The sequence below is a fragment of the Homarus americanus genome, unplaced genomic scaffold, assembly GCF_018991925.1.
Source record: "Homarus americanus isolate GMGI-L3 unplaced genomic scaffold, GMGI_Hamer_2.0 scaffold31037, whole genome shotgun sequence".
Lineage (NCBI taxonomy): Eukaryota > Metazoa > Arthropoda > Malacostraca > Decapoda > Nephropidae > Homarus > Homarus americanus.
Genome location: NW_024722227.1, coordinates 10,738,857 through 10,756,820, shown reverse-complemented (window position 1 = coordinate 10,756,820; position 17,964 = coordinate 10,738,857). Strand labels below are relative to the sequence as shown.

The 17,964-nt window shown below is 38.6% G+C and overlaps 1 protein-coding gene across 1 annotated transcript in view; it reads left to right on the top strand.

The window, feature by feature from the left end:
- The window catches only part of LOC121862519 (proton-coupled folate transporter-like), a 51,578-nt gene extending 34,748 nt beyond the window's left edge, over positions 1-16,830 (top strand). Inside the window, exons 7-9 of the mRNA XM_042360824.1 lie at positions 4,276-4,472; positions 9,217-9,371; positions 16,478-16,830. Of these exons, the coding sequence (XP_042216758.1) occupies positions 4,276-4,472; positions 9,217-9,371; positions 16,478-16,740 (615 nt within the window). The 3' untranslated portion in view covers positions 16,741-16,830. The remainder of the gene's footprint in view (positions 1-4,275; positions 4,473-9,216; positions 9,372-16,477) is intronic.
- The last annotated feature ends 1,134 nt before the right edge of the window (positions 16,831-17,964 follow it).

Genomic DNA, 17,964 nt, shown 5'->3' with positions numbered 1-17,964 from the left:
AAAGTGTGTCGCATAAGGAGTCTGGGAGCAGGCATCTATGCATCTGGAGACGGGCTGGGGGCCAGTGACTGAGGCTGTCGTGCAGCCTCCGTAGCCTGGGGACAGAGCTTGTTTGGCGTATTCCACCATATCCAAGCAGGTCTATACTGTACTTCCTGTGCCCGCTATTTCTGGTAACCACGGATTTGAAAGAAGAAACTTATGAGTCGCCATCAATGCCTATTGTCCGTGTATATCACCCCGTGAGCTTGTACCAGCTCGAGGACCAGAAGGTCGCTATATGTCCTGGCGGTAACTCTACCGTACCGTCAACAGCGCTAACAGGCGTTGTTTTGATACCTGGGAATACATGTATCCAACCATTTGAAGATCCATTGCAGTTGGCCCAGCTGTGACCTACCCCCAAAAAATCCCAATTAGCTGCTTTCATGAATCCTTTCATATTTGTGTATTGCAAAACCAAACACATTTAAACGACTGCCTGCATAGGAACTCCATGCTATATGGGGAACGCATATGCTTTTCATTAGTCAAGAGGTGACTATTGGGCGCATAAGCATTTCATACGTACCCAATAAATGTGCACCAGTAATCGTCTTGTCCTGTGAAAATTTTGAACATAGTCACCGCTGCCTGCATGATATTAATAACATTATCATTTAGGTGAGGGGTTAGAGGACTAATAGTGTTAGTGATACAAGTTAGTATTCTTACTCCCAACAGAAGGCTGGTTAATAAGGTTGTTACCGACGAAAATACCATCACCTGTAACAGGGGTAACTGCTTAGTATATTCTAGGTGAGGCACTATAGTGATTACCAGACCGTAGGGCACGACGGGTTTAAGTCAGGCCAAATGATTCGCTTCATAACTTTCACTACTTCTTACCGACTCATTTAACTGTGTTCCATACTCAAATCTATGTCAGTCTGTTTAATTATCAATGAGTTGGTTATAAGAAACAGTACGCTCGATTTCATCTACATTAGACATGGGAAACTTGAAATTATCTATTAGCCCCTCTTTGGGTCAATGAATACTTAATGTAAGTAGATCACTGCCTCATTTATAAGACAATGAATATAAAATTGTAAAGTTAATCATTAAACTAACAATAAGAAGACAGACACTTACAAACCACTGTAAATTATAGGATTTCACATTAATCTTACATTCGACACTTTATCATTGAAAATAATCCCATCCCGACGAACCTATCAGTGAAGATATCTCGAACGTGGTTCATATGTGTAGAATTATGTAATTTAAATACCTATTTATACAGAGTAGTACGCCTGTATAGAAATGTGATCCTTCAAGAGGTCTGAGTCGAGGGTGGAGGTGGGTGGGGCTCTTCCTAGGATGCGGCTCTGCTGCTGGTTTCTTTGGCAACGCAGAAGACGCTTTCGTTTTGGGTGAGAGACGAGTCCACTTGAACTAGGGGTATCTGCCACATCAGAAAACTGCTACATTGGTTATCACACTGCTCGCTGCTGTTGCTGCTTAAACTGCCATGTGCCAAGTCTCACAATCCACGATATATGGAGGATCATGATGAGTCAATCGAACTTCGTAATTCACGCTGACGACACAACAATGTTTGGTTCAGCTAAGAAGTAATACCAATTGTTGGGTCCAGGTTATTAAACCTTCTTCAACACTGCAACACTGTAATGTCTAGAAAATGCTGAGTGGCTCTATTTCAACCGCTCAATCTGGATATGTAACTAACAGGCCGTGTAATATATGTATATTACTTAATTCTGCACGATTTGTATGTAATAGAGATAAGGAGTTTCTACCAAATATCACAGCCTCAATACGGGTTATAGTTTTAACACTGGATTAGTAACGCCATTACTGTTGTGTGGTTTTGTTTTTCACAAACATTGGTAGACGGTGATAATACGACTACCAGTTTGAAGAACTGCGACACACTGCCAAGTTAATTTATATGAATTCAAGGTTGTCCAATTAACCAGTCCGCTCACATATATTTATATTTAGTTTGCTAAATTCAAAACCCAAACGGTAGTTCCTTTTGTTTTATTATATAAAAGGTTGTATATAATTTGCGTATATCAACTGTAAGTCTCACTGTCTTAGAGGAATGAGAAGGGGACGGCGCTTATGTATAATAATAATAATAATAATAATAATTAACGTTTATTGAAGAGCTTTGGCAGCCAGAAGGCTGAAAAATTTACAGTTACATATTTGGGGAATGGGTTACGAATTACAAATAATATACACAAGTAAATATAAGTGACACAAATAAGACATATAATAACTTAGATGGGGATCAGCTCAACTACAGTTCATTTCCCAACATAGTGACAGTGGTAAGGAGCAGTGTTTACCGAGTGAATACACTGATTTATTACATGTTATTGATAATTTTTACAATGGTTGGACTGGGCTGTTCTTGCAGCCACCGTCTGTGCAATGTATGGGCTGGATGCGGTTGTGGTGTCGAACAGCACCTGACAGGGGATGTCAGGTGGTAGTAGGAGCCGGTGTCGACGGTGTAGCGCTTCTTACCAAATTTGTAGATGAGGTCGTGGTGGATGGTCAGTGAGAGCGAAAGGGTCAGTGTGTGTTGAGCGCTTGATGTGTGGGAGTAGGAAGGGAAGAATAATCTTGCATGCGCCCTTTTGCACTTTTTTTCTAGGTGTTTACGCCAGTGGCATTTAGGGAGGAAGACCAGGTGGGGAGTGCATAGGTGAGCTTAAGTATGAATAAACTGCTAGGTCACGGCCCCACGATATGAGTTGAGGTGAGCTATCACTGAAGCTTAAGGGCATCGCAGTGCGGCTTACAGAAATGCTTAGTGGTCTGCCCTGGGTGGAGTGCTGTCTGCTCACGTGTCAATCTCATGTCTTTACCTATAGACAGTGGAAAGTTACAGGGTGGTGAATCTGGAATATAATATCAGATGTATTGACCCATTTATATAATATGCCTTGGTTGATGGAGATAGGGCCTATTACAACCACCCAGAGGAAGCATTAAAGGGTTTGGGCTCTAAATTGATCTTTCATGACACTGCAGCATGTTGTGCTCCACGCGGGCGCATTCCTTAACAGAGCTCGTGGTCGACCGCCATGTTCCGGTCTTCGCCTGACGCACTGCAGCTCACAAGCAATTTTTCCGCCTTTATAGCTAACCTGGTTGTGAAATGTTTTGATCATAGAAGCACCAGACTTTGTGATCTTTCATGTGCTCCTTTATCTTGGCTGCATCCTTCTTATCGTCTCGGATCGAGATTCTGCTTGGCACCATGCTGGCGCGCTTTCAAATCAACCTGTCTGTTCTTTCTAACTCTGATACCTTGTACTTCATCAGAGCTTAAGGAACGGCCGTGTCTTCTTGGCCAGGGCGGCTGGGTCCGAGGCAAGGAAAGGTTTTTCTGGGGCGGTGGTCTGGCGGAAGCCATTTTACAGAACAATGATGCATCGACATACGGTGGCCTGAGGGATGAACTGCCGCTGCCAGGTCAAGCTGCCGTTTTTCTCCCTCCTCCCTCTGCGGACACGCTATATTACTTTTAAACCAATTACAGCTAGCAGCGGAGGGAGGTAGATGCAATGGCCAATCATAAACCGGCCAATCACAGTCCGACACGTCATATGACGCCACTGATAACGGAAGACATGCACTGCCGACCTTACAGCCCCAGGCGGGAGGGGCGAATCTAAAAATAGCGTCGAGCCGGACATTCTCCGCGTAAAGGGGTACACGCACCGCGGAATGTGAGCATCCTGGGTTCCGGCAGGGTACCACATAAACGTGGAAACGCGGAATGTGGGACCGCGTAAAGTGAGGGTTGACTGTATTATGAGTGAGAAGAACAACACACTTGGGATATCAATAGTATACATTAATCTTGCACCAACCACAGGTTTATGAGCCACAGTTTTGAGTATCCATGTTTTATATTTTGTACCCATTTTACTGATTGAGAATGACATGCAGAGCAGGTGTACATAGTTGCATCCCTATGGTATGCAGATAACCCAAACATCAACATCTGCCCCCTCCTGGTGGTAGGTTGGATGAGAGGTGATATGGGGATTACAAATTTGAAAATGCTGGAAGCCAATGGGTTATGAATCATGAATTGGTGTACATTTAGCAGTTTACAAAAACTTAAACTTACAATTATGGAGGTTAAGTTATTTGCTTTTTTTCTTAATCATGGTGTACAGTATTAATAAATGGATCATAATTTTCATAATTCACTCTTGAACATTTTATGAAATTTTATATCAACAGGCCAGCAGCTTCAACACCAGAACAGTGCGTGTGGGAATCTTGGAGAGTATGGTGTTTATTGGTGGCACTATAGGACCAGTGCTTGGGGGATGGGTTCAGAAAATTGGTGGAAGACCCGCCACCTTCACCCTCATTTTGACATGTCATGCAACAGTTGTCTTCTACATCATCACATGTGTCCGCAACATTCTGCCAAGGTTTGTAAATGCTTGGATTGGATCATGCACTTACTGCATTTGCCAATAGATACAGTAAACCCTCCTAATACAAGACTAATTCATGCAAGCTCTGTCCCTTATTAGGAGGATTCCCTTAATGGAGGGGTTTTCTCCTCCCAGCCCCAAGGACTATACATAAAGTATAATAAAAATTTAATAAATTATTTTTGACCATCACAATGCACATCAATATGGTATTGAATACTGTATGGTATGAAGAAATTCAGCTTACTATGATTAAGGGGCTTCAGTACAGTATTAAGACATTTAAAGATAAATCTAATCACTGTCTTAAGCATGTATGTGTAGACACACCAAAGCTTACCTAAAGTAATTACAGTGATGTTCCCTCCAGCACATTTTATTAAAAAATACTGTACTGTACAGTATAGTATATCAATATATTTTGTAAATTACTTACTATTTTCTATAAAAACCCACCATATATTCATATACAGTACAGGTGTTCAAAATTCAATCTGTACACTAGTGGTGTCTGGAATGATTTGTTTGTTTGAAACACATATTCTACAGTTGTACTGAAAAAGTGTACTGTATTAATTTAAAAAAAAATCATGATATATTAAGATAATGCATATGTGCCCAGCTGGCACATAAGTTGATCTTCAGTTTTTTAGCTCAAAATTCATGTTTGGGCCAATACTCACTCTATAATTCTACCCCTGAAGCTCTGGCTATCTACCGATACCATGCCAAACACAACACAGTACAGTACATGTAGTCACCACTTTAGTGATTTATCACAATGCTTTTTTACCCCATGGTACAAATTATATACACTTCAGCTATTCTAATTACAGTGGGGTATGCTATAACGAATCTAATTGGTTCCAGAACCTCGTTCATTATAGCATTCGTTCGTTATAGGATTAATCCGTTCCAGGCCCCCAAATACAACCACTTAACACTGAAAAAAGTCTGTGGAAAATGTAAAAAATACGGTACTTTATCTTACCTTAGTGTTGTTCGGCATGCAGGACAGGAGGCAGAGGGGGAGGGGGGAGGAGAGAATTATGGAGAAGAGGTGGAAGGAGAGGAGTCATCCTTCCTAGCCCTCTTTGGTGACTGTCTCACAGGCACTTTGTCTGTAGGTTCTTTTGTTACCTTTGTAAAGAAGGAATCCAGGGTTGGCTGCTTCAACCTTGATTTCTGGACCTTCCAAAAGTAGTTCATAACATTGTCATTAAACACACTGATGGCCTTTTGCACAGAACCAACATCAGGATGATAATCCTCAGCAAGTTTGGACAGTTTGCTCCAGCAAAAGAACGCATCCTTGAGATCTTTGGCTGGAATGATGCGGCTTTCCTCCTTGTCCTCCTCCTCCCCTGACTCCTCAGAAGTTAAGCTCCGCTTCAGTGTCTCATTTTCCTCTTTGTGAAGCTCAAGCAGCTCCTCAGTGGACAGTTCCTTACTGTGCTCTTCCACCAACTCCTCAACATCATCATCATCCACTTCCAGGCCCATGGAATTGCCCAGAGCCACAATTTCATGAACAACAGCCTCTTCTTCTGACTCTTCAAAGCCAACAAAGCTTTTAGTGGAAGATTATTCTCCCTGAGGTATTCCCGAACACTGGGTCCAAACACCTCAATCACCCACTCAGAGAATAAATTCCTGGTCACCCAAGCCTTTGGGTTTGACCGCCACATAACACCAAGGCGGGTCTTCCTAGTGTTTTTTAAAGCTCTGGGGTTTTCTGCATGGTACACAAGGAGTGGCTTTATTTTGCAGTCACCAGAAGCATTAGCACAAAGAAGGAGGGTAAGCCTGTCTTTCATTGGCTTATGGCCAGGGACAGAAGTTTCCTCCTTGGTAATGTATGTACGGCGAGGCATTTTTTTCCAAAAAAGTCCAGTTTCATCACAGTTGAATACCTGCTGAGAAACAAAGCCTCCCTCTTTAATAATATTAAAAAAAATGTCATGGTGTTCCTTAGCTGCTTCCTTATCTGCACTAGCAGCATCACCATGTCTCACAACACTATGTATTTTATTTCTCCTTCTGAAACCAGTAAACCACCCCTTGGTACCCCTAAACACTGGCACATCACTATCACTTGCACTGGGAGTCTTGGCTTTAAGGTCCTCAAACAATTGTCTGGCCTTCTCACAAATTATAGCTTTACTAATGCTATCACCTGCCATTTCTTTCTCCTTTATCCACACTAAGAGTAAATTTTCCATCTCAATCACATTACACCTTGCTTTGCTAAGTCTAGAGATTCCCTTAGCCACTTGCACTGTTTTCAACTCCTCTTTATTCTTTAAAATCGTACATATAGTCGATTTAGCCATCCCATACTCATCACTAAGTTTCGCAATGCTTGTTCCATCCTCACGTTTCTTTATGATTTCTTTCTTAGTTTCAAGAGTTATGAGCTTTCTCACTCGCTTTGGACGATTCATTGTCACAATTGTACACTTGTATAACAAAATATTTATACAAATAACTCTATTTCCACATCAAAAGACGAAATTTCAACAATAACAGTGGTGCACTGGCTACACAATGAGACAAAGATGGCGCCTGACGCTCTTGTTGTGGGTCGCGGTACAACAATATTCATGCGCCAGGCGAAATAGTCCCGTATCCATCCGCGTTCGTTGCAGGAGTTGCGTTCGTTATAGCATTCTCAATTTTATAGGTAAAACCGTTTGTTATAGGAATATTCGTAGTAGGATCCGTTCGTTATAGCATACCCTATTGTATCAGTACTTTATGATACATGAAAAACATCAGTACAGTAGGGTTGGGATATATCGCGACTTTATATGACGATTTTTTTTTATATCGTGGCTACCAAAATTCTCAAAATTTTCCTATATACAGTATAACGGTAATTTGTATTATTTTGCGAGGGAAATCGGGCAGGAAATATTTCGAATGTACCGCCTGGCAAACAAATACGTTATTTGCTCACCAGAGGCGCCACCGTGGCTGCTCACTCACACATTCACGCTCGCCCGCTCAGTCTTTCTGAGTGAGTGACAAGAAAGCAGCCGACTCTGCTGCAAATTACGACTTCTAAGGTGAGTGTAAATGGGTTGCTAGTGACGTGAAAAGTGAAGTGAGGGTAATGGAAAGCTTAATGGAAATGATTTAATACTGTAATTAATATTTTTGGTGTTCGTTTATGTAGGTGTGGGATTGTTAAGTGAGGGTGGCAGTGTGGTGTCTGCTGCCGAGTCTAGTGTTCCTGAGTTTAGTGTTCCTTGATGTTGATATTGAAATAGCCTGTTGTTCTTGAGTCTAGTGTTCATTGGTGCTTTAGTTAGTAAGAAAATTAACTCGTTAAGTCAAGTTTAGTCATTTTTTTTTGCCTCCAGAACCTAACCTTATTTTCCCCATTGATTACATGTAATTATATATCGTGATTTAATATATAGCGAACATTGTTGGACCCTATCTCGCGATATATCCCGACCCTACTGTACTGTACTAACAGAAAGAAAAACAAATTACAACAAGCTAGCTTTGTTTTATTAGCAGTAACTTCATCCATTTATGTTCTGGTGGACCAGGCAAATATGGTATACCAGCCATGCTGCTTCCTTGTGTACCGAAAGACTTAGTATACAGTGTGCTGTATCCACACTATCCCTAATGGCAATTATGCCTATAGGATATACTTTCTTTTCACTCAAGACACAATTGCTCTCCATCATAATTGTTGGAAATTCATGACTCACCCATCACTGTGACATTGCCACATATACAGGCAACTGTACTGTACATGCTGCCATCACCATGGTAATTTATTACTTAATGTTCTGTCATCTCTATGATTCAAACTGTATGTAATTTTATACCTGTAAACTGTAAAAAATATAGACACTAAAACATCTAATTCAAAATAATGACCATCTACACTATGTGATTGATTGTTTCCGTTCACTAATTTGGATGTTATCCACAAAAAACTACAGCTGGAACTAACCCCTTAACTAAGAGATGCCACTTTTAACAGTTTATTCAGCAAGTACCAGTTGGTTTTATTCAGCACAGAGAAACCCCCTATACCCAGGTTCAAATAATTTATTAGGGATATAAATAACCGTTAGTTTTAGGGGAAGTTTTAGAGGCTCCAAAGGTCAACTTGTATGCGAGTATACATTATATGGTGAAGTATATAAATCTATGGAATATTTAGCCAGGTAAATGAATTGCTTTTTGGGTTGGGGTTGGAAGTGGGGTAGTTTTGATTTTATAATTCTCTAACATCTGTCCTAGTTCATTGGACACACTGCACAGCTAACATGCATCTCAGCAATTGACATGGGATTTGCCATTATTTTTCCACACAAATGATGAATGGTATGTGGGAACCATGCAAAAATTAGTACTGTACTTGACCCCCTCCTGCACAAGAACACTCACACAAAGCATCCTTCTAGAACTATGCCCAAGGCAGTTTTCTTCCATGTGGGACCACAAGTTTCAACTTATTGGACACACACAAGGGGTATATTCGACACCTTCAGTGTAATTCAAGCATTTAGGTTTCAAGTTAAAAAAAAAAATTACTAAATAATTCAAAATCTCCAAAAATGTCCAAATTATTGTGAAGGGCAAATTAGAGGAGATTGAATGTTTGTACTATTGAAAATTAATTCTAGCTGTGCTTCATATGTACAATAATTCTCCAGCAGCGCATACTGAGCTTCACTAATAGCTCATGTATAATGTATTTTTAACCCAGGCATCCCCCACAAAACTCCTGGATTCATAGTGGCTGTGCTTGTCAACACTTAAGAGAATCTGCGTCAACAGTGTTGAAGGAGAGGCAAGAAAACCGTCGCAAGTACCTGTTGTGGCTTCTTGCTGCTGCCTCGCTGATTATGATTTGTACTGCTGGTATGTGTTAATTGGTTTAAAACTTTAGGAAGATTATTTTAAATAATACATTTTTAATAAATTAAGGTTCAAGTATTGAAGTTTGCCAAGTACTGTATTGTACCCTCTAACCACTTACTTCAACTTAAGTGATATGAATGTTTATTGTCTTGTTTTATATTCCCATTTACAGTGAACATATGATGTGAGTTTGTTTTCTATGCAGTTGGGTGTGCAGGTGTCTGGATATCCAAAATCTTTACTGTGTCAGGATCATAATTCTTTTATCACTATACAGTTGAGTTGTAAAGTAACTAAATAAATTTACTCGAGTCTTATACTCAAGTAACATTTTTGGGTACAGTATTTACTTTTTTAAAAAGTACAGTTGTACCCCACTTAACGCGGTCAATTGAACCCAGAGGGTCCCGCGTTAAGTGAAATCCGCGTTAAGTGAACAACAGAACATATGGGATTAATTCCAATAGAAACCGGCCCGACCCCCAAACTCCACTTTTTGAAGGCACATACCTATGTTGTAGTAAAAATAACATCTAAATTTTATGATGGTACATGCACACAATTAATACTTAAGAGAAATAGAGAAATACAGTCGCCAAGTTAATGTCCATTCAAATAATGGACTCAACTCCCTCCCCCTCTCACACTACACTGCCGGCTCTTCCCTCTCAGAGAAATTTTTGGGGGAAAACCACTAAATTTTAATAAATAATACCTCAAACTAAAGTTAGGATAATACAATTGACATTGCTGGATTCCTTGTAAGACCAGGAATATTTTGAATATAAATGTCATATATTTTGCACAAAAGATAACATAGTTACCTAGAGAAAAATTTTATCTAAAATTTGTATGTTTAATGCAAAATATATGATGTTTATATTCAAAATGATCACCAAATTATAAGAATTCCAGCAATGTAAATTATATTCTGACCGGGTAATTTGTATGAATTTTATGAGCTAAAACAAATATCTTCAGTTAATAAAAAAAAAATAATCTTCACGACACTATCTGTCAATCAAAGTACCCCACCTTGCCTCCCCCCCTCTTCCAACCGCGCGGTCAGTCCCAACCCTCACCCCCCACCAATCCTCCCTTCCAGAGTTTTTAACATTTAGTATTAAATAATACCTCAGATTAAAGTTAGGATAATATAATTGACATTGCTGGATTCCTTGTAAGACCAGGAATATTTTGAATATAAATGTCATATATTTTGCACAAAAGATAACATAGTTAATTTGAGAAAAATTTTTATCTAAAATTTGTATGTCTAATGCAAAATATATGATGTTTATATTCAAAATGATCATCAAATTATAAGAATTCCAGCAATGTAAATTATATTCAGACCGGGTAATTTGTATGAATTTTATGAGCTAAAACAAATATCTTCAGTTAATAAAAAAAAATAATAATTCTTCACAGGGTAACAGATGGTCGGTCGGTCCCTCCCTCCCCCCCACCCCCCACCAACCGTCCCAAGGAGATGTGTGGGATAACCACTAAATTTTAATAAATAATACCTCAAACTAAAGTTAGGATAATATAATTGACATTGCTGGATTCCTTGTAAGACCAGGAATATTTTGAATATAAATGTCATATATTTTGCACAAAAGATAACATAGTTAATTTGAGAAAAATTTTTATCTAAAATTTGTATGTCTAATGCAAAAATATGATGTTTATATTCAAAATGATCACCAAATTATAAGAATTCCAGCAATGTAAATTATATTCTGGCCGGGTAATTTGTATGAATTTTATGAGCTAAAACAGGCAGTCAGGCAGGGTGGCGGGTGGGGCAAATCTAAAAATAGCGTCTCGAGCCAGACACTCACCGCGTATATGTGGAAAAAATCCGTGTTAAGTGAAAGTTCAGCTCTGGCGAGGCACCGCGTATATGATAAAACGCGTTAAGTGAAACCGCGTTAGGCGGGGTAATACTGTACTCAAAATTTTAAGTGCTTTTACTTTTACTAAAGTATGGTTTTCTAATACCTTTACTTTAATACAATTGAAAAACACAAAAATCGTTACTTATTACATGCCACGAACAAAAAGTTTTTATGTCTGTGGCAAACAAATACAGTAATATATTTTATAACTAATTAATTATTAGCCATAGTAAAAGAGTTGTGTGGGTGGAGTCGTGAAGGGTACGGTGTGGGGAGACACCATGCGGTCACATACCTAGAGGTCTCATGAGGTGAGGTGATGTCAGGTCAGGTGGCAGTGGCCTTGAAGCGGACTTTCCCTTTGATCTTCTTGTGTCCATTAGCACCTTGACCACTCACCTCACCTAGCCTACCCTCTTATCCCCCCTCCTTCCCTATTGAATCCCCTCTCTTCTCCCCCCACCTTTCCTTCAGGGGCTTGGTCTTCCTGTTAGATGTCAGTTGCTCTTTGCATATACCTGTACCTAAAATGAATTTCAAAGAGGCTGTGATTCTAAAATACTTTACATAATTCCATCTTAGATATAAATCCTGTATCTATACATATGTGTGAGACTGAGAGTATTTAAAATTCTGCTGAAATAACAAAGTATCCCAGCCCCCCCCCCCCAGCACTTGCCAGATACGTGGTGCGAAAAATTCAGCCACTCATCAATTAGAATCGAAAAGTGACGTCACTATAGCCACACCCCAATTAGAGGAACAGTTCACGGTGAGTCGTAGTCAGACTCAGTCACTATGGAGGCAACATTCATCCACAAACTCCTCAAACTGAAGGAGCTTGATAGCTACTAGGCATGCCCAGGGGATGGAATGGAGCTACTGAGGTCTTAACCCAACATTATGCAACTTACCTCTCAAGCTTAACATCTGCTGTTTGTGAGCATCTGTTTAGTCATGTTGGACTTATTATTTATTATTTAATTAATTTATTACACCCCAGGAGGTGACGAGCCTAGTCATAAGACTATGTGGTCAGACACTAATACATGTACACTGGTTCTCGTGTCTCGCAGGACATGCTATGACTTGTGATATGGAGAAATATTGATATGATTTAAGGATAATGAGAGTTAGTACCCACCAAAACGTGGATAGCATACAAGAATTAAATTTAAATTATTACGAATAAGTAGGTGGTGACCTATAGTGGTTAGTGACTCCCTGTGGTAAGAGGTCCCTGACAGTGGACAGTCAAGACAATAGTGTTGAAGGGTGTTAGCATTGTGACAGTTACAGTGTTTACGGGAAGAGAAGTGAGGGTCATCCACTGCCTCAGATACTTAACAGATAGGTCTGTATCCTAACCTAATGCGAGCAGAGACAACATTATGTCTGCGGACCATAAGTCCATGTCGATGACACTTGTGTGGATAAGGAAGAAAGTGATTATAGTGTTGGATGGATATATTTTCAGCCCGTTCACTATCCCTGCGATAGATTGTAGGGAGAAGAGTCACTGAACGTATTCTCTTTCGGTAGGTCATGCTGGGCTTATATTTAGGCCTAAAAGATTCTGAATGGACAGCCATAATTTTGAGCATTGGTAATTGATTAGTCTCAGTAGAAAGATTTACAAATAAACATGTGTAATGCTGTGTCTTATTTTTATCTTTAGTTTGCTAGTTTTTCTCAATTTATTGTGGATTTAATTTAATATTTGAGACAATTAATAATTTTGTTGTTACTTTTTACTTTCTGTAATTGAGTACTTTTGAATGAGATACTTTTTTACTTCTACTTGACTAACATTTTGTCAATGTAAGCTTAAGTAACAAAGTCCAGTACTTTTTACAACTCTGCTATACAGCAGATATATTTGATGAAGCTTTGCCTGAATGTTGCATCACTTGAAAAATTGTGACTGAACTTACTTTGACTTATATTGTTTCCACACTACAGTGACATGAAGCGACGAAACAAATTGTAGAACACCAAATTGGAGTCGATGTCAAAGATCCAGGGCAAGAATTTGTATGGCAACTGACATATGATAAAGACCTTAGTTAACTGTTTGAGTCATGACATTTCAGTGTTACAAACAAGCCTCCTAGAACCTAACCGGCTGTTTACAAACACTCCCTCAAATTTATGAGCAATAATTACACTCATTATAATGGAAACAAACATCAGTGAAACAGAAAAGCAAAAATAGTTCTAGGAATACCAGTATACTGCATATGGTAATTACTGTACTGTACCAGTAAATTTTGTCTTCAAACTTACCAATATAAAACAAAACATCAGTTTTCCATACAGTGCCGGATTTAGACCTGTGGAGGCCCATGGGCAGCATCTTTGTGGAGGCCCCCCTCATTATAACTACCCAAGAGGGTGGGGTGGCGAGTGAAGCAAGCCTAAACATCTGGGAGTTCTGGGGGGCGCTGTAAGCCCCCCGGGAAAATTTTGAAATTTTAACACTTCTTTGGAGAATTTTGAAGCCATATGCATTCATTAAAAATATACGGTTCATAGGAAAACCAGGTATTCATGAATTTCAAGGAGTAGCTAGCCTAATTTCTATCACGCTTCTTGCTGAACATAGTTTTACGTGATGGAATAGATAAACATGAATTTTGAAGAATGAAAATAAAAATAATCCAAATGAATAAACAAATAAAAAAAATACAGTAGTACCCCGCTTAACGCGGTCAATAAAACCCACAGGGTACCGTGTTAAGTGAAAACCGCGCTAAGTGAACAACAGAACATATGGGATTAATTCCAATAGAAACTGGCCCGACCCCCAAACTCCACTTTTTCCGACACAATACCTATGTTCTAGTAAAAGTAACATCTTAATTTTATGATGGTACATGCACACAATTAATAACATATTTACTCAGAGTAAACATTACATCTAAAATTTGTATGTCTAATGCAAAATCTATGATGTTTATATTCAAAATGATCACCAAATTGTAAGAATTCCAGCAATGTAAATTATATTCTGGCCGGGTAATTTGTATGAATTTTATGAGCTAAAACAAATATCTTCAGTTAATAAAAAAAAAAATATTCTTCACGACACTATCTGTCAACAAAGTACCTCACCTTGCCTCCCCCCTCTTCCAACCACGCGGTCTGTCCCAACCCTCCCCCCCACCCTCCACCAATCCTCCCTTCAAGAGAAAGGTTGGGTGAAAAAACTAAATTTTAACTTTTAGTATTAAATAATACCTCAGATTAAAGTTAGGATAATATAATTGACATTGCTGGATTCCTTGTAAGACCAGGAATATTTTGAATACAAATGTCATATATTTTGCACAAAAGATAACATATTTACTCAGAGTAAACATTACATCTAAAATTTGTATGTCTAATGCAAAATCTATGATGTTTATATTCAAAATGATCATCAAATTATAAGAATTCCAGCAATGTAAATTATATTCTGACCGGGTAATTTGTATGAATTTTATGAGCTAAAACAAATATCTTCAGTTAATAAAAAAAAAAAAATATTCTTCACACGGTAACAGATGGTCAGTCGGTCCCTCCCTCCCCCCCACCCCCCACCAACCCTCCCTACCAGATGTGTGGGAAAACCAGAATATTTACCTTTTTAGTAATAAATAATACCTCAAACTAAAGTTAGGATAATATAATTGACATTGCTGGATTCCTTGTAAGACCAGGAATATCTTGAATATAAATGTCATATATTTTGCACAAAAAATAACATATTTACTCAGAGTAAATATTATATCTAAAATTTGTATGTCTAATGCAAAATCTATGATGTTTATATTCAAAATGATCATCATATTGTAAGAATTCCAGCAATGTAAATTATATTCTGGCCGGGTAATTTGTATGAATTTTATGAGCTAAAACAGGCAGGCAGGCAGTCAGGCAGGGTGGCGGGTGGGGCGAATCTAAAAATAGCTCTAGAGCCGGACACTCTGCGCGTATACGTGGAAAAAACCCGCGTTAAGTGAAAGTTCAGCTCTGGCGAGGCACCGCGTATACGTGAAATCGCGCTAAGCGAAACCGTTTTAAGCAGGGTATTACTATATTGTAATATGTGGAGGCCCCTGGGCAGCTGCCCACTTTGCCCACTCCTGAATCCGGCCCTGTTTCCATATATGGGTGCTTAGTGGATTGTCATGTACTTAGTAGATTGCTAGTTTAGCATTTGATCTCATTCAAGGAAAGTAACCTATACTGTATTGTTATACTGAGAGGGTCTCCCAGAGTGCTTTGTAGTCAACAAATATGATATTATTATGTAAATTTGGGGGGGTTATTGGCTACATCAGTCATTTGAATAAGCCATCCACTTTGGGCTTCAATGTTCGAGTGGGTCATTTGCTGGTGTAACTCATGTCATTAATAATGAAAAAAAAAAAAAAATGTTTTTCAATGTGAGCAAGTGTTAGTTGTTACTATATGTTAATTTGATAGCTAAAGTACAGTAGTATGACAAATGTTAATCACGTTTTCAAAGTGTTGGTGAAATTTCTATATGCCTGTTGTTAAATATTATGGTATGTCAGGAATAAAAGAAAAATTTGGGGGGGGGGGCAAAGAAGTTGTGGGAACATGGCAAGCACAGCAAGCCACCCAGTTGGGGGGAGGGAGATGCTGTAAGTCCCCCAGAAATTATTTTGAAATCTGACCAATATTATGGGCATTTTGAAGCCATGTACACTTGATATTAGGAGATATTCTGAAGTCAATATTAATTAATTTTTATAATACAAGAATGCCTGAGTACAATACTGCATTCAAGAAAAAGTATTGGAATTTTCTGATGAAGGGGGGCAGACCCCAGGACCCCCCTCCCCCCCAGATCTGCCCTTTGCTGACCATAACTTTTACTGGTGCTGGTGATTTTGTTGAAAATTTATTCACTGCAGATAAACAAATTTAAATGTCAGTGTTAGAAGTCAGAGTCACTGCTGAAGGTCAAGACTCAAAATGTACAATATTATGTACCATAACTCTAATGTTGATTATACTTTAGTGTATAGAGATGGGGTCATCCCCTCAAGGGTTGTTGCCCATGGAAGTGTAATGATGTATAAAGGCATGTACTGAATATTTTGGAAAACAATCATACTACACTTATTATAACATGACAGTGTTCATATATTTTGAATGCTCTAATACTTATTTCATTATTTTATGTTTCAGGTGAAATGGATATCTCCTACTTGTATGTTAAGGATACACCAATTGTGTGGTCATTTGAGAAGTACACCTGGTATTTCTCACTGAAATATGGTTTAGGAGCCTTGGCACTACTGGGGATTCTTCCTTTATGTTCCAAAGCACCAGATATGATTCTTGCTCTGATTGGTCTAATAAGCAAGGTGGGAGGTCTGATACTTCTTGGAGTTGCTTGGGAGGATACTGCTGTCTTCATCAGTGAGTCATCACCCTTTGTCACATTTTAATTTGATGTAAATCTACATAAGGATATCTAGAAATTTTAGACAATTACAATATATTACCCGACAAAAGCTTCTGTTGCTCATTCATTATTTTTTAATTGTACAATACTGTACATACTTCTGATGTATTAATTTCTAATTTGTAACAAGTAACAAGTGCATCAGAACTTGAAAGAATATAATACTGTACAGTGGAGTTGTGATAGTTTGCGAAATACAAATTTACGTTCTTAAATTTGTGTGTACCTCTAGTACTACATGTCTCTTTTTATATACTTTGCAATCAAATATTCATAATTTGTGGCCAAGCGTTGGCTGCCATTGTGCTTATTTAAAAAAGAAACCATAAAAGTTTTGGAAATATCTTTTAAATTTTCTAATTTGAATAAGAAATTAAAGAAAATATAATACTGTACAGTATAAATACCACTTCAGTGCTCTAATGTGGCTTAGAAATACAAAAAATATAAAACTATAAAATAAGTAATAGAAATGAAAAGTGGAGAGTGAATTGTTGTGTGGGAGATAAGACAGTTGGATGGTGGACTAAGCTACAGTGATGAGTCTAACTTGGCATTGTTGCCATATCCCCTACCCCTCTCGCTACCAGGTTATTTTTTAACTCGTAGTTTTGGGTAGATTTACTTATCTTTCTTAATTTATTTTCACTCAGTTACATGCACACACAATCCTTCATAAAAAGTGTGAAAAAAAGTAAAAGAAATAACTGTCATAAGGTCAAAAACAAAAAGGGGAATAAATATTTCATTGTGTGTGAGAGGTAACATGCAAAGCAGGGAGGCGGAGTGTGGGGAGCCCTGTTGTTAGGGGTTGGCAGAGGCAGCGCCCCAGCTGGTCTACGCTACTATGGGAGGCCAAGCAGCCAGCATCTATGCAAATGGCAGTTGTGTTAAACTTTCATTTAGCTTTTCCTTGATGGTGTTAGCTGCATATTTTTTGTCTAAATAGTATACAAATGTTGCTTAAAGTACAGTAGCACAATTGTTAAATAACATAAAGGTAGGTGATATGGTTTATGAATGCTGGGAAAGGAAGTACAGGTGTCCCACATCTAGCGTTAATGCACTTAGTGTTAATTCGGTTTTGCGATAAAAAGTGTTTTACATTAGCCCACCCGGGCACAGGTCACTGACCCACATCAGGACCTGGGGGGCAAAAATATAATAATATTAATAATAATAATATTATCTATTATTATCATTACAA